Source organism: Cnephaeus nilssonii (assembly GCF_951640355.1).
Source record: "Cnephaeus nilssonii genome assembly, chromosome: 5".
In the NCBI taxonomy this organism is placed as follows: domain Eukaryota; kingdom Metazoa; phylum Chordata; class Mammalia; order Chiroptera; family Vespertilionidae; genus Cnephaeus; species Cnephaeus nilssonii.
The window spans coordinates 25487499-25513341 of record NC_137076.1 but is presented as its reverse complement, the minus strand read 5'-3'; the positions used below and the strand labels follow the sequence as shown (position 1 = coordinate 25513341).

The 25843-nt window shown below is 51.8% G+C and overlaps 2 protein-coding genes across 5 annotated transcripts; both read right to left on the bottom strand.

Annotated features, from left to right (window-relative positions):
* Positions 1-9166: 9166 nt before the first annotated feature.
* On the bottom strand, positions 9167-18028 carry KEAP1 (kelch like ECH associated protein 1). 2 transcript variants are annotated; one of them, XM_079771916.1, is made up of 6 exons: positions 17127-17258; positions 14785-15470; positions 12253-12938; positions 10765-10970; positions 10318-10494; positions 9167-10161 (listed from the first exon to the last, which is right to left on the bottom strand). In XM_079771916.1, the coding sequence occupies exons 2-6, from the start codon at positions 15421-15423 to the stop codon at positions 9995-9997; spliced, it is 1875 nt and encodes a 624-aa protein (XP_079628042.1). In that variant the 5' UTR covers positions 15424-15470; positions 17127-17258; the 3' UTR covers positions 9167-9994. The 2 variants fall into 2 exon arrangements, with proteins under 2 accessions (XP_079628042.1, XP_079628041.1); XM_079771915.1 differs by lacking the exon at positions 17127-17258 and adding an exon at positions 17517-18028 and having other exon boundaries at positions 9168-10161.
* Positions 18029-19802: 1774 nt separating this feature from the next.
* On the bottom strand, positions 19803-24798 carry S1PR5 (sphingosine-1-phosphate receptor 5). 3 transcript variants are annotated; one of them, XM_079772375.1, is made up of 3 exons: positions 24784-24798; positions 24022-24108; positions 19803-22630 (listed from the first exon to the last, which is right to left on the bottom strand). In XM_079772375.1, exons 1-3 carry the CDS (start codon positions 24785-24787, stop codon positions 21438-21440), a joined length of 1284 nt encoding a protein of 427 aa, XP_079628501.1. In that variant the 5' UTR covers positions 24788-24798; the 3' UTR covers positions 19803-21437. The 3 variants fall into 3 exon arrangements, with proteins under 3 accessions (XP_079628501.1, XP_079628502.1, XP_079628500.1); XM_079772376.1 differs by lacking the exon at positions 24784-24798 and adding an exon at positions 24478-24719; XM_079772374.1 differs by lacking the exon at positions 24784-24798 and adding an exon at positions 24478-24771 and having other exon boundaries at positions 19803-24108.
* Between the last annotated feature and the right edge of the window lie 1045 nt (positions 24799-25843).

Sequence of the window (25843 nt, the reverse complement as noted above, 5' to 3'; positions counted from 1 at the left end):
AAAAGCTGGTAGCTGTTATCTGGGAACCACAAAGGCATGGTAGATAAGCACGCAGGCTCTGGATTCAGCTTGCTGGGGTTCTAGTTCCGACTCTGCCAGTTAATGATTGGGTTAGTCTGAGCAGGTGACTTACCGGCTCTGTACCTCAGTTTCCCTCCTTGTAAAATGCAAATAATAACAGCCCAGGTTTTCTAGGCGATTACTATGTGCCGGGCACTGTTTGTTTTACGCATTGCACTTAATTCTCACAAGAGCCTATAAAGTAGATAATATTGTTATAAAATGCGTCATAGGGCACCCAATCTGTGGGAGCTCGAGTCCCCGAGCGCCCCTAGAATAGCGCTAAGGAACTACAGCCGGGCAGAAAGTCGCGCACGCGCAGACCGGGAAGGAGGCGTGGCGAGGGCAGGCGGGAGATTTTCCCGCGACACGATTGGCTGGCCCGCGAGGGGCGGGCCGTTTCGCCTTCAGAGCCCGAGGGCTCGGCGAGCGGAGGGACGCGGACTGGAGCAGGTGAGACGCACCCCTGAGGCGGGCGAGGGGACCTGCTGTCAGGTGTCACTCCCTTCCGGAGAGGGACCACAACGTCGGTTCCACTTTCTTAGAGGAACCCCCGCGTCACCCCCCTGTCCTGAGAGTACCCTGGCGTCATCCCCCCACACACACACACCTTGAGGGTAACACCGGACGCCGCCCCTTTCTCCTGAGAGTGATCCCTGAGACGCCCACCTTTCCCAGGAAGGACCCCGGCGTCCTCTCTCCCTCCTGGGGTGAACCCTAACATCGGTTCTTCCTCCTGAGAGTGACGTCAGAGTCGTCCCCGCTTCCTTCGGTGCGGACAGGACCCTGGTCTCAGTCCCCTTCCTGATGGGGCCCCAGAATCCTTCCTGAGGGAGACTGGCGTCACGCCCTCTTCCTGAGGGGTCCCCTCCCGTGACTGTCTCTCTTCCTACGGGGACCCCAGGTCACTCCCGCTTCCTCAAAGGTCCCCAGTATGGTTCCTGCTTCCTGGAAAGTGGCTGGACTCTGTCCCCCTCCCCCTTTCCTGATGGCTTCCTGTCATTGCCATCCTCACTCCCTGAACGGACCGTTATCCCCCTTTGCTCTGAGGTGTCCCCTTCCTCCCTTCCAATTTGAGGTGCCCCCGTGCAAAAAGGCTCCAGTGGTCCCCACACATATGAGAAGCCCCCTCCTGCGCTCCCCTTCCCCAGTTGGGGAGAAGGGAAGGCAAGACTCAGACCACCCTCTGGCCGGCTGGGGCCTGGGGCGGGGAGTGAAACCAGCTAATAAAGGAACTCACTATGTCACAGGAGAAATCATTTAAGGAACTGGGGCTGTTTCTCCTAAAAATGGAAGCTGCAGGAAGGATCTAAAGCTGCCCTAAACTATTTATCAAGTACTTCTCACCGTTTTTGACATCAGGTACTTATTCAACGACTGAAAATGTGCGGAACTGTCACCTGGAACAGGGATTACTTTGTTTCATGGTTTCAAGAGATGGTAACAGTTAGATTCTAACTGTTAGAAGGAGGTCAAAAGGGCTTTCTAGTGTTGAACTGAAATCCAAATGGCTGAGTGTCTTACTCCTGCACAGAACTGGGGAAATCCACACCCTCGGAGAAACATCTAGAAGATGTGGCCAATTCCATTCAGTCACGAAAGTGTTTCTTGTAAATCCATTGTGACCAAGAATTCACCTGGAAATAGTTCCTCTTTTCATTAACATTCAAATACATGTGAAGCTCTTATCGTGTGCCCGTAAATAAAGTGGTGAACAAGGCCGAAAAACAAAAGGGTAACGATGAATACAAAGCGGACAAATGCATCATGACTTCTGCAAGCTACATTTTTCTAGAGCTTTCTGGTTGTATGTTAATGAACAATCAAGCAAATATCTGTCTCTCTCCCTCATTGGCTGTAGGCTGCAGGAGGGCAGAAGCCATGTCTTCGCTCCCAATTGTCTACACTGAGCCTGGAACACGGTAGGCACTGAAGTATCTGTTGTTCCCGCCCTAACACTTCACTAGGTGAATCCCTAGAGGAGCTGGGACATGGCCAGGGAGGGTGAAATATGATAAGTAAGAGGAAAGCACAGCTCAGAGTTGACAGGGACCCCACGTGCAAGAACTGAGACTCACAATTGATTTACCAACTCCTTGGCTAATTCATTTAATCTTTCTTGACCCTGAAGCTGAAAGCAAGTGAAGGCAAAGAGGCAGCCTAAGTCAACATCAGGCTGCTGTGTTTCCAATTTATCACCAAAGTTGTTTAGATCAGCTGATTAAATCCCAGAGGGTTCTGGGATATGTAGTCTGAGAAGTATTCCTGGATGCCATGCTTAAACTGTAGCACAATAAAATCAAAGTTACAACGCTGAGGTGTGGATGTGGGGCTGAAGCTCTCTCAGGAGGAAGAAGTCCTTTAAATGGGGAGCTTCTGGGATGCATTTGCAGTAGTTGTATTTGATTTATAAAAAATATAGTTTTCCCAGAAGTTTTGAAGAATGATAATTTAAAAAAATAACAAGTCAAGGTCAAGGGCATTCTACACCCTGGGGACCCATTCAATCTTGTTCCTTTTCTAACTTCTCTGGAAATAGTTCCTCTTTTCATACAGAGGCCCACAAGAGGGTGCTACACTCCTTTTAGACCTACCTTCTTGTATCAGCCCAAAGGCCACAGGGAGCTACAAAACCATCATTAAAATAAGACAGAAAGTGCTGATTTCACACCGGTGATGACAGTCAATGAGTAATCTAAAGTAACCCAAGTAAAGGACTCTGAGGACATTAAATGTTATCATTTATCATTCTCACTTTAACAATCTTGATAAATCAGATTAATCTCATGTTCTCAGTACTTACCTCATTCCTAGTCAATAACACTACATTTATTGTGTTTTTACTGTATTTGCCAGATACTAGGTACTATTATCACCGTTTTACAGATGAGGAAAGTGAGGCACAGAGATTTGCACTAAGTGCTAGATATGGATCTCAACCCTAGTTGGTAGACTCTACTGGATTATTATTTTTTATTTTCTTAAATTCTATCTTCTGTAATATATATGCCCACTAACATTTATAATTTAAAACCAGCATACACTCTAAAGGGAGAAGATATTCACTGATGCAAAGGTACAATGTATCATATATGCAAGAGACTGTACATCCAGAACTACAGTGCCTTTCACAGAGTTGAAAGTTACCTTAGACAACATCCAGTTAATTGAGTGTGGGGAGTTACTTGACCAGTGTCACCATGAGTCCATCCTGTCTTTCATCTTCACCTTTCTTATCTCTTTGTGTACTGGAACTTCCCTTCAGCTTATAAATATGGTGTCTTCTGAATCTTAACAGCAGAACTCCAAACCCCCCATGACCCCTTTGTTCCTCTCCAGCTATCATCTGATCTTTCTCTGCCTCACACAAATGTCTCAAATGACATGTTCCCTTCCTCGGCTTCTTTCACTGACTCAGTGTTGTCTCCGTGGCAACACTGCCTTTTTTTAAGGAGGCACTCAATAAATATTTATCGAAGGAATCTATTGCTTTACCTTCACTATTTTTCCAAAATGATTCTCAGTAAGGTTACTTCCCAATCACCAAATCCACTGGGCATTTGAAGATGTCTATTTTTCTGAACCTTTTTTCACTTAATGATGTTGTTCCTTAAAACATTTTGTGCTCAACATTTTCTCTACTAGGCTTCTGTGACACTACTTTTTTCTAGTTCTCCTCATAATTTTCTGCTGCTGTTATGTTTCTATTAGGGTTTTTCTTACTCCCATCTACTCCTTAAATGTTTCTCAGAATTTCCCTTTAACCTATTGTTCTTGTTCTACACTCATATGTCTCGAAGTGTGTTCCCTGAACAAGTGGCATCAGCATCAACTGGAAACTTGTTAGAAATTCAGTTCTTTGGCACTCACCTACTGAATAATAGACCTCTGAAAAATTCAACACCCATTTAAGATTTTTTAAAATTAGGAGCTTCCTGAACTTGACAAAGTTTTCAGCAAAACTTAAGGCATAGATTACAGAAAATCTTTTGGCAAACATCAGTTTTAATGTTGGGACATTAGAATCAGTTGCCTTATAGTTAGGAATAAAACAACTATAGCCTGGCTGGTATGGCTCCGTGGTTGAGTGTTGACCTATGAATCAGGAGGTCACAGTTCAATTTCTGGTCAGTGTTGCCAGCTCGATCCCCAGTAGGGTGCATGCAGGAGGCAGCCGATCAATGATTCTCTCTCATCATTGATGTTTCTATCCCTCTCTCCCTCTCCTTTCCTCTCTAAAATCAATAAAAATATTTTTAAAAGAAATAAGACAACTACACCCACTATTTCCACCATTAATCAACATTATAGTGGGTTTTAGCTACTAGTAAGACAAGAAAAAGCAATAAGTGGGTAACTATTGGAAAATAACATTACACTATCATTATTTGCTTGTGATTTTATTATCTACTGAAAATAATCCAAACTAGAATTAATAAGGGAATTCAGCAAAGAGGTCTGTAGAAGAGCAACATACCTATATCAATAACTTTCATATATATGAGAAATACCAATTTTAGGATCCAGGAATAAAGAGCCCATTGATAATAGCAGCAAAACTTTATAAAATTTCCATGAGCAAACACATTGCAAGCTCTTTGTGGAGATCTTATAAAAGTTTCCTGAGAAGAGCAGAGAAGACTTCACTAAACAGACAAGTATACTCAATTCATGAATGAAGAGATCTAATATTCTAAAAATATTCTTTCTTCCTAACTCAATCACTTTAATGCAATCCAATACAAACTTTAATTTTCCATGGAACTTCATACTTCATAGAGAGGAATAAATGTGCAATAATAGCCCACACTGTTATTTTTTTTTTTTAAGAAAGAAAAATGGAAGGGGGATACTTGTTCTATCTGATATTAAGACAGGTTATAAAACTAATAATGAAAACAATTAAATTGGTGTTAAAATGGGTATTTAGGTCAACAAAACAGAATAAAAAGTTAAAGAAACAGAATAAAGAGTCCCATGCATATATGGGAATTTAGTATAAAAAAGGAATAACATCTGAAAACTATAGGTAGAAAATGAATTAGTCAAGAAAGGGTTTGAAAATATATGGTTTGGCAGCAATCAGCTATCCTTATAAAATTATATCCCTACTTCTTTTTTAAATATATTTTTATTGAGCTGAAACCGGTTTGGCTCAGCGGATAGAGCCTCGGTCTGCATACTGAAGGGTCCCAGGTTCAATTCCGGTCAGGGGCATGTACATTGGTTGCGGGCACATCCCCAGTAGGGGGTGTGCAGGAGGCGGCTGGTCGATGTTTCTCTCTCATCGATGTTTCTAGCTCTCTATCCCTCTCCCTTCCTCTCTGTAAAAAATCAATAAAATATATTTTAAAATATATATATTTTTAATTGATTTCAGAGAAGAAGGGGGAAGGATGGAGAGATAGAAACATCAATGATGAGAGAGAATCATTGATTGGCTGCCTCCTCCATGCCCCACACTGGGGATGGAGCCCACAACCCGGGCATGTGCCTTGACCAGGAATCAAACAGTGACCTCCTGACTCATAGGTTGCCACTCAACCACTGAGCCACGCCAGCCAGGCTATCTTCCTACTTCTTATCATACATATCAATAAATTCCAGATGGGGTTTTAAATAATGCAAAAACAAAACAAACATATTTGAAGAAAAAAATATTTTAAAAATTTTCCTGATGTCTCTATTAGTCAGGATTCTTGATTCTAACAGAACCAATAAAAACCAATCCTGATTAAGTTAGGCAGAACAATTAATTTATGGGCAGGAGACAGTAACTTAATAAATGGAAATGTCAAGAACCACAAGTCTTTCTTAAGATGGAAGACCTATCAAAGAAAAGTCATAAATTTGTGTATAAATGTGTAAGGAACTTCTAGAATGCATCAGGAATATGATTTGTTACAGCCACTTTGGAGGGCAATCTAGCAGCATCTAGTCTTTGTGCCTACCTTATGATCTAGTAAGTTCCACCTCTTAGTATCCACTTGGAGAAATATACACACTTGTGCCCAAGGAGACGTGATTAAGAGTGGGCATTGCAGTCTTTTCTGTAATTCTGAGAAACTGGAACAACCTAAAAGTCTGTCAATCATGGAAGAGAGAAAAACAAAATATCAGGTAGCTGATAAAAGGAATATGACATTATAGATAGACTGAGAAGTCCTACTGAGGGGGGAGGGAGGGAAGCAAGATGCAGAATAATACAAGCAGCATTATGCTATTTATGGGAGGAAACAGAATGTTACAGCAAAAAAAATTTTTTTAAGATTTAGAGGAGGCTGAAATGGATAAATAGTAAGATTTCAGCTATGTCTGTAATGTTCTAATTTTTTTTAAAAAAGACATTAGGTATTTGACAATTAAAGAGAAATGAGAGTGGACACAGGGCTTGTATGGTCTGCCCCCCTGACAACCTTTGTTTAGCCTCTTCTGGCACCATGTTCCTCTTCTCAGAGTTTTATCTAGATTTGATTCTCAATGCCACAAGACCATTGCACTTGATGCTTTCTCAGTCCAGCATTTTGCCCCTTTCTCTGATCTAGTTTACACTCATCAATCCTTTGGATTTCAGTGAGAAAACCACTTCCTCAAGAATGTTTTCTTGGGCCCTGTTGATGTGGCTCAATTGGCTGGGCATCGTCCTGGGTACCAAAAGGTTGCCAGGTCGATTCCTGGTCAAGACACAGCCCCAGTAGGGGGCATGCAGGAGGCAGCCGATGGATGTTTCTCTCCCCCTCCCTTCAACTCTATCTAAAAATCAATAAAAATATTTTATTTTTTAAAAGAATGTTTTCTTGGGACCTCTGACTTAGGGGTCATGCTCCTGTCCTTTGGAGAGCTACCTTCGAACATGATTATGTAAACTATGTGATTATGTTACTAACTCCAGCTCTATGAGAAACAATGTTCTGCTTGCTCCCCATTGTATCTGAACACCCCACTTCATGTCTGGCACAGAACAGCCATTCAAGAACTTTTTGTTGGGAGCATTAAAGACTGAGGGCTAGAGAAATCTGTGCACTTTCCTAAAACAATTGCATCATGAGACCTCAAACTTCACACACCCCAAGCCATTGTCACTCCCTTCTACAACTGTAGCCTCCTCCCAGGTTCCCTACTCCTAGCTGTTTAAGCTTGCAACCATCCAGGATGATTCCCGATTCTTCACCTTTCAGATCCAGTCTCTTCACCTGTAGGTTCTACTTCTCTCCACGCCCACAGCCATTTGCCGAGTGCCCCCCATCCACTCTCATCCCCAGCCAAACCTTTCCACCTAGCTCCCAGAGCCATCAACTTTTAAAATGTGAATGTAACTGTGACCCTCATCTGTCTGTCATTCAGCATGTTTGTAATATTGCTTCAGCATCTGGCTTTCCTTGAGAGTGACCAATGATCCCAGTTTACCTGAGACAGAGAGATCTCTAGGATGCCAGACTTTCAGTGTCCAAACTGGGAAAATCCAGGCAAGCGGAGATGAATTGGTTACCCTACTCCCCTGCTAAGCTGGTACTACCATGAGGGCAGGGATCATTTGGGGCTTGTTCACTGTCTAGGAGAGTAAGGATTTTTATTTTAAAGTTGTTTTGTGGATTTGGGAAGTGAATGTAAATACCTTTGTTGGTCCAGTTGTTCTCATAGATTAGTACACAGTAGGTGTCAAAGTACCATTTTTTGCAGATAAGAAACTTCACCTAACTGCTGATACCTAAACTGCTTTACGAAATCAGCTAAACCTGACCTCAAGACCCGGGATCTAATTTCTCTGAAAGGAAACTCAACTCTGGGGTAAGTGGCATGGCTTCTAGCAACTGCATTGCACGTAAATCTCTAGATTAGATTACTGTTTTTGGAACTTTCACTGCTATGCACATTGACCCCACAGGAGTATCTATTCTCACAAGCACAGTGGTAGGGTGCATTGTGGCTGAGAGTGGCTGCTTTGGTGTACCCACAGGTTGAATCTGAACTCTACCACTTAGTGGTCATGTGACCTTGGGCATATCACTTCTCTGAATCTGTTTCTCATCTGTAAAGTATACAGGCTTATGCTTCCTAGTTCAAAGCACTATTTTTTTAAGGCCTGATTCTCTCTCTCTCTCTCTCTCTCTCTCTCTCTCTCTCTCTCTATATATATATATATATATATATATATATATATATATATATATATATATTTTTTTTTTTTTTTTTTTTTTTTTTACAGAGAAGGAGAGGGATAGACAGTTAGAAACATCCATCAGCTGCCTCCTGCACCACCACACCCCCCCCCACTGGGGATGTGCCCGCAACCAAGGTACATGCCCTTGACCGGAATCAAACCTGGGACCCTTCAATCCACAGGCCAACGCTCTATCCACTGAGCCAAACCAGTTAGGGCTTAAAGCACTATTTGACAAATGAGTCAAAACACTTTATAAATACTAAAAGGCTATCCAGGTATTAATTTTACAATTCCTAGTCCTCCCCTATTCATTCAATGCAGCCAACATAGATGTATTTCCTTGTTCCATAAAAACCTTGGACCAGGACTAGAGAATTGAGCACAACTAAGGTAGCCTTCAGGTGAATTGAGTGAGTGAAGCCACAGATGGGAGGTATGAGGTTTTCCTTGGAAGGGAAGGAATCAATATTTCCTCTCTAAGCTACTTGGAAGAACCTGTGTATTCCCCAATATAGGCAGACCTTGTTTTACTGTGCTTCCTTCAGTGTGCTTACCTGGCATTGCATTTTTTTTTTACAAATTGAAGGCAAGATGCTCCACCAGCAAAACAGCAGTGACTCCCTTTATGTGGTGGTCTGGAACCAAAGCCACGATATCTCAGGCATGCCTATAGTGGAGACCTTACTTCACTTTATTTTCTCCACCCCCACAGAATGAATAGAGTTGATTGGCAGAAGATCCAGAACACATACTGTTTCACACATATTGTTCAAGAGACCAGGCTATTGAGCCCTTTGTCTAAGAAAATTCCCCAAAACCCGTCTTTTTTATTACAGGCACTTCAATAAAACGTTCAGTCTGTGTTACTTAAGTGCACTAAAATGACCAGATAGATTTTCACCAAATTTGGAAAGCATGTTGGGGATGGTTTGCCTTAAAACAGAAACTGTGTGCACATATGAAATTAACCTCGGAGGGCCCTGGGAGATGTGTCAGGAATTAGGTCGTCTTCAAAGCGGCCCAAAGTGATAGATAAAGTGAGCCCTGTGTGTCTTGCCTACAGGAGAAAGATGTCCTACATATCAAGAGGCAATGGGCAGAGATAACAAACTGGTTTCAAATCAAAGACTCGAGTGCATTTCAGGAGAAGAGTCTTTTCTGTCCTCAGGTTCAAGATCTTGAGCTGAGAGTCCAGGTAGAAGACACTAGTTAGTTTGTTCTTTATTTTCATTGGAAAGTTACAGGATTACTTATCAACAAAATGACTGTCCAGGACAAAAATATCCAGTGGTTTCTATGTACAGGCGCATCCTGGGGTCCCCACCTCCTGAAGGGCCTCACCCCAAGGCCTCAGTTGGCTCCTTCCCAGTCCTCTAGGAACCAATCACAGAGACACAGGGGACAAAACCCAGTCTGACCTCAGGACTTGCTTTCACCCCAAAGGGAGGTGGCGTCTGCTGGTGTGGGACCCAGGGCTCGTCTCGGGATAGTGGATGGGAGGTTTTCTTTCCCAGGAACCCACCCTTCTGGACCCCCCTCCCCACCTGCCCCAGGCACTCTCTTGGACATTCCTGGGACTATTCTGACAGGCTCACGGGTTCCCACTCTGGTCTTTTTCCTTTCAAGTAGTCATTCTCACACTAGGGCATTTCAGCCTCGCATCCTGGTAGACAAGCATTTGCTCTGTCGCTTTTCTTTTGTTCCTGTTTTTGTACAAAAATGACAATATTCTTGATGGGACCATTTTTTGCCCAAGAAAACCAAAGTGGTTCAACAGGTACAGTTCTGCTGGTCGATCTGCTTCCGGCAGGGCTCCATGGTGACAGCGACGCCCACACCGCTCCGGCCAGATGTCATGCAGGTAACCTCGCTCCAGGTGTCCGTGTCTGGGTCATAACACTCCACGCTGTCCAGGAATGTGTGGCCGTCGTAGCCCCCTGAGGAATAGCAGAAGAGATGGTTATTGCTTCCAAGGGCAAAAGAAAGAAAGAAGAAACCACAAGAAGCCTTCCTATGTGACTTGAGCCAGCCCCTCAAAGACAAGGCTAATTAATTCGTCTTCTCTACCCAGGTCCCCACCCCCAGGGCCTCACCGAGAACATAGATTCTCCCCTGGTGCACAGTAATCCCAAGGGCACTTCGCCGATGCTTCATGGGAGCTACGAAAGTCCACGTTTCTGTCTCCACGTTGTAGCACTCCACACTGTTCAGCTGGTCCTGACCATCGTAGCCTCCAGCAGCATAAATACAGTTGTGCAGGACACAGACTCCTAAACCACAACATGAAGAGAGGGTGACTCCAGGGCCTGGCTTGGGGGGCCCCAGCCACAACCTTCTTAGGGGGCCCTTCCCCCCTCCCTCTCCCAAAGGACCCTTCCAAAACTAAGCCAGGAAAGAGGAACTTGAATTCTATCAGAATCTAGCTCTCCTGTGTGTGATTCAAGATGGAAACAACGGGCTTCACTCAGGCCTGGCCAAGTTTCACTCCCAGGGCTGGGAGGGTGATCCTCCATGGTCCCCTCCCCTCAGCTCCCACCCACCTGCCCCACTTCGGATGGTGTTCATGGGTGTGATCATTCGCCACTCATCTCTCTCTGGATAGTAACATTCGGCTGAGTTGAGGCGGTTCGTCCCGTCAAAGCCCCCAACAGCATAGAGCAGCCGGTTGAGAACAGCCACTCCCACCCCGATTCTTCGAGTCAGCATTGGGGCCACCAAGTGCCACTCATCACGCTCCGGCTCATACCTGCAAGGGCACAATAACAATGACAGCAGCAGTCATAGCTGTCCTCCAAGGAACACTTCCTAAAGCCCAATGTTCTACTAGGTCTAGCTCTTTAATCCTCACGATTGTTCTCCAAGGTGCAAGTTATCAGTAGCTCCATTTTCCAGATAAGGAAACTGAGGTTCACAGCTGTCATGTGCTCAAGCTTTTACACACACACACACACACACACACACACACACACACACACCTGCTGGACCCTGGTGGCTTCATCATACCACTTCCAAGCCCTGTGCTGAGTCTTATGTGTGCTATCTCACCAATGCCCCAGCCTAGTGGGCAAGGGGTCCTCATTATTGTCACCTCTCTTCAAAGATGTTAAGATGGAGGTACAAAGGGGTTAAGTGGTACATCAGGGACATCAAAAAAGCAGTGGAGCTGGGGTCTGACCCAGCCCTCTCAGACACCAGAACCCCAATTCTAACAACTAGGCTACTTCCCAGGATGTTTTTTCTTAAAGTGTGATCTCAGAGAGGGGCCTGGGCAACTCCAGTTCATGCCTGTGCTCCTGGAATAATTAATAGTGTCCTATTTTTCCCCCCCTCCAAAATAATAGCCTATTAAGGGTGATGCATCAACCCATCATCCTAGTTGCACACACACCACAGGCATTAGAAACCTCTGGGGTATTTGTTTACAATTTCCATTCATTCCCCAGCCTTGCTCCAAACCCACCCACCAATGCCAGACCTCCACAGCTCCAGTAGCAGGCTGGGAAGTTTAACAAGTTCTCCAGGTGAGAACTATATCCTGGATCACACTTCTGGAAGAAGAGAAGGTGGAGGACTAAACTATGCAAAAATCAAAAGTCCAGTATGTTTGGCCTCTAAACATAGGGTCACTATGCACAGCAGCGCAGGCTGTGCACTGCACAAGGGCACCACATCGAAGAGGGCACTTCCCACATACCAGACCGCAGACATCTATTACAACAGTTTTTGGCTGACGACAGTGAGGGGTTACTTTTTAACAAAATTAGCATATTACATCAATTTCAAACTGATAGAACTTTTCCACATCTGCACAAAGGAGCTGTATGGTTTTGTGATGGCCCAGACACATCATCCAAGGTCACCACTGTCAATCTCCCACGGAGTTTAGCTTTCACTTCAGGTTTCTACTACCTGAAAGCAGGCTGTAGAGATAAGCACTCGGCAATAGGAGGAATCCCCAAATGCCAATGGCTTGGAGCCTGTTAGCTGGGGGACCCTCTGAGCCCACCCCTTCGGGCCCTGCTACTCACCTCTCCACACTGTTGTGGTGGATGCATCCATGGGAGCCACCAACGGCATAGATGTGCCCATCGATGACCCCTACCCCAATTCGGTTGCGTGGGACACTCATGGGGGCACAAGGTGACCACTGGTTGGTCATGGGGTTGTAGCAGTCCAGGGCGCTGGAGTCGGTGTTGCCATCAGGCGAGTTGTTCCGGCCGCCCACGGCATACAGCAGCCCACCCACCACGCAGCCTGCCAGGCCACTCCGAGGCACCTGCAGGTCTGCCAACCGGAGCCATGTGCCATCGGTGGGGTTGTAGGCCTCCAGGTAGCTGAGTGACTGGCGGAAATAGCCACCAGCAGTGTAGATGAGCCAGCCTACCTTGGGCGCCCGGCAGGGCATCACCTGTGTGGGCTTGTGCAGGGTGAGCTCCTGGAAGATCTTGACCAGGTAGTCCTTGCAGCGGGAGTCTGATTGCAAGATCTCACACTTCTGCAGCTGCATCTGCAGGAAGTGGGGCGTCAGCGAGTGGCAGCGCACGGCCCGCAGCAGCGCCTGTACATAGAAGCGTCGGTGCTCACAGTCGTACTTGACCCAGTTGATACAGGCATGGAAGACCTCAGACTCGCAGCGCACATTCAGATCATCCCGGCTGATGAGGGTCACCAGCTGGCAGTGGGACAGGTTGAAGAACTCCTCTTGCTTGGCCACCTGCAAGGGTGTTAGTGTGACAGGCTGACTCCTGTGTCTCCCCCCAATGCCTCAACTGGAGTATGACCTCGGACAAGTCACTCAACCTGCCTCTGACAATCTCAGTTTCCTCATCTGTAAAATGGAAATTTGAATAGTATGAACTCATTGATTGTGAGGACTAAATGAGTTAATACCATGTGCCAGGCATGTAGTACATAAGTACTCAGGTAAACGGGCAAAGACACAATGTACCGTGTATCTTTTTGTATCATTTCTTTTGTTTGAACTATAAGAACATTACCTTTAAAAAATTTTTTATTGATTGCTTTTTAGAGAGAGAGGAAGAGAGAGAGAGAGAGAGAGCAAGAGAGAGGGAGACATTGATTTGTTGCTCAGCTTATTTATGCATTCATTCACTGGTTGGTTCTTGTATGTGCCCTGACAGGGGATCAAACCCACAACCTTGGCATATGGGGACAACGCTCTAACCAACTGCGCTACCTGGCCAGGGCTACCTTTTTTTTTTTTTTTTTTTTTTAATGATATTACTTTTTCAAAAGGGCATATTTACTAAAAAGGAAAAAATAGCCCTAGCCGGTTTGACTTAGTGGATAGAGCGTTGGCCTGCAGACTGAAGGGTCCCAGGTTCAATTCCGGTCAAGGGCACATGCCCGGGTTTGGGGCTCAATCCCCAGTAGGGGGCATGCAGGAGGCAGCCGATCAATGATTCTCTCATCATTGATGTTTCTAGCTCTCCCTCCTCTCCCTTTCTCTCTGAAATCAATAAAAATATTTTTTAAAGGAAAAAATAATAGCAATAGAATATTCTAGAAAAAAAAGGCTCTGAAGAAAGCAACCTGAGTTGTAATTTTGGCTCCCTACTTTCTAACTGGATGACTTTGGGCAGATATCTGCAACATTCCATGCCTTCGTTATCCTCCTCTATAAAGGGGATTATATCAGTAGCTCATAATGGGGCTGCTCCTAGGACATACAGGGCCCTGGGGCAAATCCTTCCTGTCAGGCACTGGTCTATAAAAATAGACCCCACATCAGCAGGTTACCACTGTTCAGGTGCTCCAAGCCCAGGCAATCCCTTCAACAAACACCGTGCAGGGCAGGGGAAAGCCTGTTTGCAGACTGCCTTTCTGGAAGCTGTGAGTCCTAGGACTAATGTCAGATCCTCGGGACAACTGGTCAACCCCACATGTGGTGTAGCGGGAAGAAGAGAAATGGTGACCAGAGTAGTCTCTACCCCAGCTGGTCCCAGCCACTGAAGGAGGATTTTGAATGCTTTTAGAAAAGCCCTCCAAAGCATACTTCCTCTTGGGATAGTTAAGAAGATTCAGTGATTTAAAGGATGGAAATCACTTAGAACAGAGGCTGGCCTACAGCAAAGACACAAGCACTTACTATTTCTGCTTTCACAACTTCCTCCACTTAAAAATGAAAACGAAACCAAGAACTTAGGATGACACTGCGTGGACCAAAGAAAACACGTCTAAGGGTCACATTTGCAGTCAGCAGCATGTCATGGGTCTTCAGTAAATATTTGCTGACTGCCTGAAATGTCAGGCCCTGCTCTGCACACACCAGGGTTGAGCTGCTGTCATGTTTGCTGCAATCTATCCCCACGCTGGACCCGAGAAACCAGGGAGCCCAGATACCCATGAAGGTCTCACTTGCCTCAGCTGTTCCCCAGAGTGGCCCTAGATGTGTAGACTAGAAGCTCAGAGCTCGGCTCTTCTCCAGCTGCTTGCCTTCACCCCTCATATCTCAAGGAAGAGAGTGACTGACCACCCCTGGTCCCTGGTCCTTCTGATACCACCCCAAGCCTTGCTCCATGTCCCGTCCCCTCACTCACCTCCCCGAAGTGCATGTAGATGTACTCCCGGGCACGCTGGTGAAGCTCAGCACAGCCAATCTGCTCAGCGAAGTTGGCGATGCCGATGGCATTGCTGGGGTCCAGCTGCTGCACCAGAAAGTCACTGCAGGCACGGACGACACTGTCGATCTGGTACATGACGGCACCGTTCATGACATGGAGCACGCACTTCTCACCCATGGAGATAGAGGCTGTATAGGCAAACTCGATGAGACGCTCCATGACCTTGGGATGGATGCCCTCGATGGATACCACCTCCATACCCTGCTCCCGCAGCCCGTTGGTGAACATGGCCTTGAAGACAGGGCTGGATGAGGCCAGAACCACCTTGTGGGCCATGAACTGTGCAGCCGGTGCATCCTGGTACTTGACCTGAAGTGTGACGTCGCACAGCTGCTGGCTGAGCCGCAGTTCGTTCATGATTCCGAAGGCCTGCTTGGTGTGGTCCTCCAGCGTGTAGCTGAAAGTGCGGTTGCCATGCTGGGAGGGTGTCACCTCAGCCTTGCACTCGGTGGAGGCGTACATCACTGTGTCCCCTGAACCCTCAGGGCGCTGCGACCTCAGGGGCAGAAATCGGGCGTGGACCCCAGCCCCGCTAGGCCTGGGTTCCGGCTGCATGGGGTTCCAGGTGACAAGGGACAACACCACCACTGACACTCAGGGGCCTGGAGGAGGGAGAGCACAGGGCTGGGGACAGGGCCTGGGGCCAGGCCTCCTTTTTAAAAATAAAGCGGCTCCTAGACCAGTTTTCCTTGACAAGCCCAGGTGAAGCAGCATCCATTTGTTCTTGCTAAATGTCCCATAGCCTCACCAGCCCACAGGTCCATCTTAAACATGTCAGATGATGTCCCTCCCCTGCTCAGAACCCCCCAACTCCCTATAGCATGAGTAAAACCAATGGCCTGCAAAGCCCTCCACAGTCAGCCCCTGTCCTCTTCCCTTTGCTCACTCTGTTCCAGCGGTTTACTGGCCCTTCCCTTCCTAGATCATGTCCAGCTCACTGTTTCATTCATTTCACCAACATTTACTGAGCAGCTACTGTGTGTCAGGCACTGTTCTAGGCACCGAGGACATAGCAGTGACAAAGACAGACATAAACTGTGCTGGAGTTGACACCTGGGGAGGAAATGGCCATAAATAAAATAAACAAGACTTGAGTAGAAACTGGGGTCATGAAGAAAATGATAACAGCATGGACAGTGTGACTTGGGGGCAGTTACTTTAAATTGGGTGGTCCAGGCCTCTGTTAGAGCTGAGACAAAAAGAATGAATATATGAAAGCTGGTGGGAGGGGGGGGGGGAGAGTTAGTTTTCCAGGTGAGGGAACAGCAATGCAAAGGCTCAAAGGCAGAATGAGACAGACAACCTGGAGAATCAGGGAAGAGTGTAATGACTACAGAAAGGAGGGTTTTCTGGAGTCTGGAAAGCCAGGGCATGAGTTATGTTCTGAAAGGTCCTGCTTGGGAGACCTGCAAGAGGCTCCCCGGGTTCTCCATCTTATCTTTCTGGGGCTCAGCTCAGATTCACCTCCTGTTTTTATTCCCATTGCCGCCCTTGTCAAGAACTGAAATGAGCTTCTTGGCTTGCTTGTGGAGGGGCGGCCCATCCCTCTGACCCTCAGCCCCAGCGCTTCAGAAGGCAGGCAGCCCTGTGCAGGTCAGGGTTACACCACCTTCTCCTGGGCCTCCCCCACGTCCAGCCTGGAACGTGACAAGGCGCAGGGGTCAGCAAGCTGTGGCTGGCTGGCTGCCCACTCCACTGTGCCTACGGGCACCTCCTCCACGCTTGTTTCCACTGGGCCCAGGGCGCCGCTGGGCACCTCTCCCCGGCCAAGGCCCCTGGCCTGTCTCTTGGTCTGTGGCCAATCGGTCCACGGTGCCCCCTGGGCCCTGGGCCCTCACAAACGCTGGAGGGGGGCGGGAGGGGGGGCGGGAGGGGGGGGGGCCGGGCCGGGACTGCGCATGCCCCGCAGGAGCCGCCACCGAAGCCCAGAGAAGGGAGGAAGTGGCCCCACCGCGGCCTCGCGACTGCCTACCCCAGGGCGCAGATCAAGCCCCCCAACGCCCCGGGGTCCCCGCGCCTCTGTCGGAGCGGCGCTCCCAGGGCCTCTCGTCCGCCTCGCGTCTCTCCCGGGCAACCCCGCGACTCGCGCCGTCCAACAAAAGGATAGGACTCGAGCCGCGCCCTCCTGGCCCTCCGCCGGGCCGCGGGGACCCCGAGCGACCGGGCCAGCGGGGCCGCCTCTCCCGGACCCCCCGCACGGCCGCAGAGGCGCTCCCGGCCCGCCGCGCCCGCAGCCCGGGCGCAGGCCGCTCACTCACCCCGCCATGGCCGCGCTCGGGCTCCGCCTCCGTCGCCCAGGCCCGGGCGCCTCCATCGCAGCGCGGGGGGAGGCGGCGCGCGGTCACCGTGACTAAGCAGAGCGGGCGGCGGCGGTGTCAGAATAAGAGTCCCCGCGGCCCGGCCTCCGGCGGCTGGGCCGGCGCCGGGCCGCTTCCCCCTCCCCTGCCCGCCGCCGTCGCCAGGCGGCACGTCCCCTGCGCGGCCGTCACGGCGTCCATCCCCGCGGCCAGCGGCGGGTGAGGGGCCGCAGCCCTCGGCGCACCCCGCCGCGTGGTCAGCGCCGCGGGGATGAGAGTTCCCGGCTCGAGGCCGGGCGAGCCCTGCCGGCACCTGGACACCCTCCCTGTCGCCGCTGCGGGCGCGCTCACCTCGGCCCCCGCGAGGCCTCGCGAACGCTCGCTGCGGGGCGGGGATGCCCAGCACGTGGCGGCGGCTCCGGGCGCGGTGGTGACACCCGGGCGCCGAGGGGTGGCGGCCGGGCCGGGGGCGGCTCCCACCCAACCTTCACGGTCGGGGACCCAGGAACCCCTCCGCTGTCGGGGACCCAGGAACCCCTCCGCTGTCGGAGAACCTCGGCTCCGGGTCTGCGGGGTCGCGGCCGTCGGGTTGGGGCAAGACTGAGGACGCCCGGGAAGGAGGCGGGGAGAGGGCGCGGCAGGGAAGGAGCCGAGATTCCCCGCCCTTCCCTCCCCTCAGGTGCCCGGAGCGCTGGGACAGGATCAGGCACCGGCGCTGGCGCGGGGCCAGGAGGGCCTGTCCCCGTTACCCCTTCGCACTGTTCCTTCCGCGCCCTGTTTGGTCGTCTCAGCGCGGAGCTGCTTTCCAACACCAGCCCTTCTCCCTTTAACTAGGCCTCACGGCCCGGCGGCTGCAGGATCCAGCTAGAAATATCCAGCTAGCTGGGGTTTCCTGGTCTTTATATTTCAGTTACCTCCAATCTGGAGGCGCGTGGTCAGCGCCAGCGGGGGTTCAAACCCCAGCTCTGCCGCCCCCTGGCTCTGTGCGGTGGGACTGTAACCTGACTCTCCAGGCTTCAGCTTCCTCCCTGTGAAATGATACGCTAATACTAGCGCCCAGCAGATGTTAACTATTGCTATTTTTTCATGCTGTTTATATAAAGTTAAATGTTAAGTAAGTGGATTTAAGGTTTTTTATTTTTATTTACTTTTTTTATATTTTTATTGAGTTCAGAGAGGACGGGAGAGGGAAAGAGAGAGAAATATCAATGATGAGAATCATTGATTGGCTGCCTCTTGCACACCCCCTACTGGGCATGTGCTCTGACCGGGAATCTAATGGGTGACCTCCTGGTTCATTGGTCCATGATCAACTACTGAGCCACGCCAGCTGAGCGATTTAAGTTTTTTGAAACATAAAACTAAGTGAATAGCCCTGGCTGTTTGGCTCCGTGGATAGAGCATCCGCCTGCGGACTGAAGGGTCCCAGGTTCCATTCCTGGTCAGGGCACATGCCTAGGTTGTGGGCTCGGTCCCCATTAGGGGTCATGCAGGCGGCAGCTGATCAATGATTCTCTCTCATCACTATTTCTATCTCTCTCCCTCTACCTTTCTAAAATCAATAAAAATAAAAATATATTTTTAAAAAACTAAGTGAATAATGAGAACACTAGGCTGAACATACGTTAGTCTAAGAAAGGATTCCTCCAGCCTCCAGAGTGAATTTGGAGGATTTGACGTCCTTGTTTGGGGTCTGGGATTAAACCCGCTAGGAGGATGGGGTGGGGTGCCCCCCCCTCCCACAACCTCCCAGTTACATGAATCTCCTAGGATCCCTAGGGTCCTAGTGCAGTAAGTAGTGGCACATCCATGCTGGAAAATACTGTTGTCAGCGAAAAGGAGTAAGACATTTGCTGTATGAATATTTACCTCAATATTTCAAAATGGTGTGTGTGTGTGTGTGTGTGTGTGTGTGTTTAAGAACAAGTGCTGCCCTGACCGGTTTGGCTCAGTGGATAGAGCATTGGCCTGCAGACTCAAGGGTCCCAGGTTCGTTTCCGGTCAAGAGCATGTACTTTGGTTGCGGGTACTTTGGTTGCGGGCACATCCCCAGTAGGGGGTGTGCAGGAGGCAACTGATCAATGTTTCTCTCTCATCGATGTTTCTAACTCTCTATCCCTCTCCCTTCCTCTCCGTGAAAAATCAATAAAGTATATATTTTTTAAAAAGAACAAGTGCTATGAATGGGATTGATTAGGCTTAAATTAGGTCATGGGGAGGAGGCTCCCATGAGGGGATTAGTGCCCTTATAAGAAGAGACACCAGAAAGCTCCTTGAATTCTCTGCACCATGAGAGCACACAGCCAGAAGGCAACTCTCTGCTGGCCCGGAAGAGAGTCCTCACCAGCACCCAACCACACCGCATCCTCCTCTTGGACTCCCAGCCTCCAACTGTGAGAAATAAATGTCTATTGTCTCAAGCCACCCTGGCTATGGTGTTTGTTATGGCAGCCTGAGTGGACTAAGGCAGCCAGACAGAACAAAATCTGTAGATGGGCAACAGTTTCCAAGATCTACTATTAAGAGAACAAAACAAGACGCAGAGCAGTGCTAAAATTGTGTAAAAAGAGAGAAGATGTATTTACATTTCAGCTCATTTATTCACAGATAGCTCTGGAAGTTTCCCAGGAACCCCCACAGTGATCATGGCCAACGAGGTAACTAGTACTTTTTGAATTTTGTAAAATGTGAACAAGCAAATAAATCTGCCATCACATCATTAAACAACTGAACAATGGGGTGAGCGCCAGGCTCCCCTGGAAAATTGAAGGAGCCTGGGGTGAGGAGTGTTAGGCTGGGTTGGGAATTGGGTCCAGTCCTGAGACCGTGACCCCAGGCTTGAGTGTGTTTGTGTTCCAAGAAATAGGTTCGTTTCCTGTGTGCGTGGCCTGCTGGGAGGGCCTGAGCATGGCCGGCAGAGACTCAGGCCCCCTAGGCTGGGTCAGTGCCCCCAAAACACACGTTGCATCTGCCTGCAGTTCCGCTGTCTCCCGACAGGAGGCGTGTGGCAGTCTGAGCCCCAAGTTCCCCCGCTCGGCTCCACCTCACCGGAGTCAGGAATGCGCCTTGGGACAGCCAGGGACCTTGGCCAGCAGTCTGGAGCCTTTTATGGGCACAAACGGGGCTCTGGAATTGCCCCCCATTCCGGAGGAGCCAGAAACTCAGCCTGCAGCTCTGCAGGCCTAGGAGCCTGACAGCTTGGGCGAGTGCAAGGTACTCCCTGCTTAGAGTTCCCTCACCTATAAAACGGGGTGGGGAAACTCACCTTGCAAGGTTGCAGTAAGGGTGAAAAGGTGTGTCCTGGGCCTACCACTGTGGGATGACCAGCCAGGCACAATAAGCTGTAATTGGTCTTCCTACTTTATTACATTTTTATGAAGGGTCTGACACGCGCTCAAATCCTGTTTCAGTTAAGAATTGGCTGAGTCTCCCAGCGTCAGATTGTAGGGTGCCGTGTCTTTGGTGTTCTCGCCTCTAAGCTGGAGAGCTGTCCTTGACTCCTTTCTCACTCCCACACTCAATTCCTCAGTAATTCTGTCCGCTGTTTCCAAAATCTGTCCAGAATCCACACGGTCTGAGTCTCCGTCATCACTCTCCTTGGCCCGTGCAGCCACCACCTTGTTCTTGCAGCTCCCACCTTTGCCTCACACAGAGATCCGTGAACACCAGAACCAAGTCAAGTCCTTCCCTTATCTAGAACTCTCCATGGCTCCCACCTCACTTAGAGCAGAAGTACGGTCCTCCCCTGAGCCCACAGACCCTGAGTGATCTGGCCAGTCATCTCCCTGCCTTTGTCTTCTCCCCTCTCACTTGCACCGCTGCTCCAGCCACACCTGAACCCCTGCTTGTCGTAGAACCCAGACACACTGCGGCCTCGGGGCCCTGGCACCTGCTGTTCCCTCACAGGAAACGCTCTGCTTCGTGTGTTCCAGGACAGTCATGTCTCAGTTCACATCACATGTCACCACCTCTGCAGAGAGGCCTCCTCTGGCACCATCACAGCACTGTATTGTCACTGGAACTATCTCCATTATTTCTTCACTCCGTTATCTCCTGTGCCCCCCCCCGCCCCCAGAACGTCAATTCCACAAAGACAGTGATTTTTGTCAGTTTTGTTCACTGTTGTGGGGTTTAGCACCAGCCAATAAAATACCTTTCCCTGCGTCTTCTTTCTCCACCATCTTCGGCTGGTTTTCCTATAAAGTCCATTATTAAAAAAGAAAAAGTCTGCAAAAACAGCTCTTAGGAAGGGCAATGGCCGGTCAGAGGGGGTCATTCTGCGGCTGGTGCAGGTACCAGGGTCCCTGGGGCTGTGGGTGCGCCGGTGGAGAGGCTTATGTCCAGCCCGTCCCGCTGGGGCAACGAGCGCTCAGAGCGGCTGGAGCTGCCATCTAGGCTGGGGGGCAGCCAGTGGTGCAGGCCGTCCGAAGCCCCCGCGGCGCTCACGGATCGCTGGGAGGCTCCCGAGCCTCGGCCACGGGGGCGCCGGCCGCAGCAGACGAGGCGCAGGAGCGCATGGCGCAGGTCGCGGTTGGTGAGCGTGTAGATGATGGGGTTCAGAAGAGAATTGGCCATGGCCAGGCCCAGGAAGGGGTCGGCCTGCAGGAGCACGGGGCAGGCGCGCGCCGGGCACGCCACGTCGAGCAAGAGCAGCAGGAAGAGGGGGCCCCAACACGCCACAAAGGCCAGGAGCACGATGCTGAGAGTGCGCAACAGAGCCAGAGAGCGCGGCGCGCGGCGTGCCCGGCTCGAGGAGCCCCTAGCCGCTCGAAGGCGCCGCGCGTTGGCGCGCACCTGGCAGTAGATGCGCGCGTAGAGCGCACAGATGGCAGCCAGGATGCCAAGGAAGGCGAGCACGCAGAAGAGCACGTAGGCCTTGGCGTAGAGCGGCAGGACGGTGGAGCAGGCGTCCAGGCGGCCCAGGCAATTCCAGCCCATCGCTGGCAGGAGCCCGAGGATCAGCGACAGGCCCCAGGCGGCGGCCGCCAGGGCCAGCGTGCGCCCCCTTCGGGCTGCGGGCGCGGGTCCCCGGCGCGCCATGGTGAGGCTGCGCTCCAGCGCGATGGCCAGGAGGCTCAGCACCGAGGCGGCGAGCGCCACAAAGACGCCGCCCTCTCTTGCGAACCAGAGCGTGGGCGACAGGCGCAGCGTGAGCGGCCCGGACAGCAGGATGTTGGCGGCATAGGCAGCGCCCGCCAGTAGGTCAGACAGTGTGAGGCTGCCCAGAAGCAGGAACATGGGCGCATGAAAGCGCGGGTGGCGTCCGAGCACGAACAGCACAGCCAAGTTCTCCAGCACGATGAGCGCGCACACGGCCAGGCACACGGCGGCGTCGGCGCGCAGCCCCGCGCCGGGCTGGTAGCGGGCGCCGCGGAGCTTGCCGGTGTAGTTGTAGTGCAGGACGATGACCTCGCTCACCGGCGCAGGCCGCAGCAGCCCCGACTCCATGGGCCACCGCCCCGAGGCTGCGGAGAGGCGGTGCAGTGTCAGGCTGGGCGCGAACCATCCTCGCTGCCTGTGGAGGCGGGCATGGGCCTCGCAGGACTGGGAAAGGGGCCCTACCCCCCTCCCCTCCACCTCCCAGGTACACTGGGGAGCAGGGGGGGTTCCGGATGGAAGGGGGATGGCCATGGTGACAGGCTGACACAGAAATGATAATAGGGAACAGCGTGACACAGCCCCACCGTTCCTGAGGGATACACTCATAACTCACACATCATCGGGATAACCAGAGGCATGTTCAACCATAAACAGAATGCACACAAATGCAGCCACACATAGAAAGGGACACACGAATACAGTGACACGCCGACAAGAATATATGCACAGGCACAAACTAGGGCAAAAATGGTCAGACCCCATCAGCAAAACACAAACATACATTCATCCATAGTTAAAGCAACACAGGCAGAGGCACACAGCAATACCAACAGCCACGTGCAGACAGGGTCTCACGCCCAGTCACACAGGCCACAATTTCACAACCTCCACCCATGCTCAGCCTGGAGCCCTGAGCTCCGCAGTCTACATGTCTTGCTGCACACAGGGCTTTTTCCTGCCCTTTCACCCACCGCAAACCCCCGTGAGAACGCTGAACCTATCGGCCCATTTCACAGAGACAGAGCCCGAGAGCAACCGCCAGGCTCCACACTGCACAGAGAGGCTCTAGCTGACAGGCACACTGTCATTAAAGCATGATGATCCCCTCACGACGGTGCCCTTCCGTCCCCTGGACACCTCTCACCATAGCCCCATTTACAGACGAAGACACCGAGGCTGGAAGGAAGTACCTCGCAGAGAAACGGCCACACTGGTGTTCATGTTCCCACACACACAGCCACGCAGAAACAGCTACACCATCGCGCAGCTCCCATTTAACAGACAAGAAAGCTAAGGCCTGGGGAGGGGAACCGACTTATTTGGACCTGGCTGGATGGAATGCCTGTCAGACGGCTTCAGTCGCACACCGGGAAGCAGGCACAAACCCAGACCCACAGAGAGTCTGGGGCTCATCACGCTGCGGGGCAGGGGCATCAAATACACGCAGACACGGGATGCCCTTTCTCTGATGGGGCCTCCGCACCTCCCGCCTGGCCCCGCAGGCCGGGCAGCAGTCCTCGGGGAGGGAAACTTGCAGTGGAGTGGCCGGAGAGGACAAGGCCTGAGGACTCCGGGCGCCCCCACCCCCAGCCCGCGCCAGCATCCACACAGCTACACCGGCAGAGTCGCTGGCTTTCTCCGCCTCCAGGAGGGGCCCCGGGAACTCCAAGTAAGGGGGCCCGGGTAGTGGCCAGGGCAACCTTTCCGGGCCAGACCAAGCCAGGCGCGTCCCCAGGACCCGGCGCTGTACACTCACCCTGCGCCTTGTCCGTGCGCCCCCCGCAGACGCGCAGCCTGGAGCCCAGAGTTCGGGTGCCGCTCGTGGGGGCGGGACTGAAGATGGCTGGCGGAAAGAGGGTGTGTGTGTGTGGGGGGGGGGAGACTGGCCCTCAACGCCGAGCTAAGGCGGTCGCCAGCAATTGCCCCGCCCCTTGGGCTGCCAGCCGGTGCCATCCGCTGCAGCCTCAGAGCGCGCCCCGGCGGCGACTGGCACCGGCGAGCCCTCGGCTGCCCCTTCCGGACCCGGGACGCTCCGGGACGCTCCGTCGCGGTGGGAGGACCTGGAGAGCCTGGAACGGGGAGGGTTCCCAGCGGGGCGGCTGCAGCCTGAGCCTCTTCTCCCCCCCCCCCCCAGCCCCCCCATCACCGCAGCAGAGGGATCCCATCTGTGGTTGGGTTCCTGGGCACTGGTCCCTCCCCATTTCCCGCTTACCTTCCAACTGACCCCCTAGGACTGCACCCCAAGAACGCCGGGTCGGGGGAGGGACTCGGGCAATGTGGGTTAGGAGGTGTCTCCTGCGGGACGGCAGTAGCCTGAACCCCCTTCCCCGGCAGGCAGGTCCCGGCAGCTCCCAGGATCCTCGCCCCCACCGCGGGCTTGGGCGACAGCGGGAGGGCAGCGCGGGAAGGATTCTTGTGGGAACATCCGGCCCCTCACCCCTATAAGGAGGATGTGGGCCGTGCGCCCCCCTGGTTATCCCATTCCCTCACCCTTATTGTTCCTAAGTGTGGGACTTACTCATCTGTGGTTCATCGGGGCTGAGTCCCCACCGAACTGCCAGCCCCTCGGGGGCAGGGGTTTGAGTCTGTCGTGGGCACTGCGGGGACAAAGCCGGTGTCCAATAAGGAACGCCCCACCCCACCCCCAGTGAGTGAGGAAATGAATGAATGAATATCTTGCACACTTTCTCTGTGTGTCTTTCTCGCTGTTTCTCTCCCAGTTTCCAACCGTGTGTGTGTGTGTGTGTGTGTGTGTGTGTGTGTATCTGTGTCGCTTTCCCACGCCTCTTCCAGGCTTCCGCTCCTCCAGCGGGCCAGTCCCAGCTGGCCCCGCACCCCCCAACCCCCAGTTCCCAGGAGCTCCCTGGCCGGGCCCAGCTCCCTCACCCTCCCACCAGAGGCCATAGCCCGGAAGGGGGGCTGGGCCTGGCGGCCCCAGGACGGTGCCCTTTGCCTCGGCTGCCGCAGCCTCTGCCGGCCTCCGGGGCGATGAACGGGAGGCTAAGAATGGGGTGGATCTTAGACGTCCCGGGTAAGGGAGGGAGAGGGACACCCAGGCCAGGTCGCGACCCCAGGTAGCCACTGGCAGAATCCCGCGGCTCCTGTCCCCGCTGATCGCTCCTGCCCGCTCTGACCAATCCAAGCGCGCGGGCAGCCCAGCGGGTACTGCCGGTAGGGGTGGGGGTAACGCTGTGCACAGCGAGTGCCTACAGCCCGCCGACCAAGCCCGCTGGAAGGGGCCTGGGAGAACACCCAAACGCAGCAGAACCAGCCCCGCACGCAGCAGGCGCCCCGTCAACGACCCTCTGCAAGGGGAAGCCGCACCCTGGGTGGGAGGGTGGCTGCTTCACACCTCCCGGCAGCAGTCTCACCTCCAATGGCGCCCGCAGTGGAGGGAGGCTCTTCCTGCTGCGGTAGGTCGGTCTGTGGGGGCCCAGCACCTCCCACTCCCGCCTCCTCCAGGCGCCTCTTTCCCTGGGACCCTAGGGAATCGGGCTCTGAAGACTGGGCCAGATGTCAGGAACCTCCAGGAGGACTCTGCTTCCATCCCTCCACCCCGTTCCATACCCGCAGCCAAC

Excerpts from the sequence above, each read along its gene's own strand:
- KEAP1 (XM_079771915.1), bottom strand. The coding sequence starts at position 15,423 with ATGCAGCCGGAACCCAGGCCTAGCGGGGCTGGGGTCCACGCCCGATTT. Across the intron at positions 10,495-10,764 it reads CACCATCCGAAGTGGGGCAG|GAGTCTGTGTCCTGCACAAC; the intron begins GTGGGTGGGAGC and ends GTTGTGGTTTAG. Across the intron at positions 10,162-10,317 it reads GGGGAGAATCTATGTTCTCG|GGGGCTACGACGGCCACACA; the intron begins GTGAGGCCCTGG and ends GCTATTCCTCAG.
- S1PR5 (XM_079772374.1), bottom strand. The coding sequence starts at position 22,871 with ATGAGTGTATCCCTCAGGAACGGTGGGGCTGTGTCACGCTGTTCCCTA.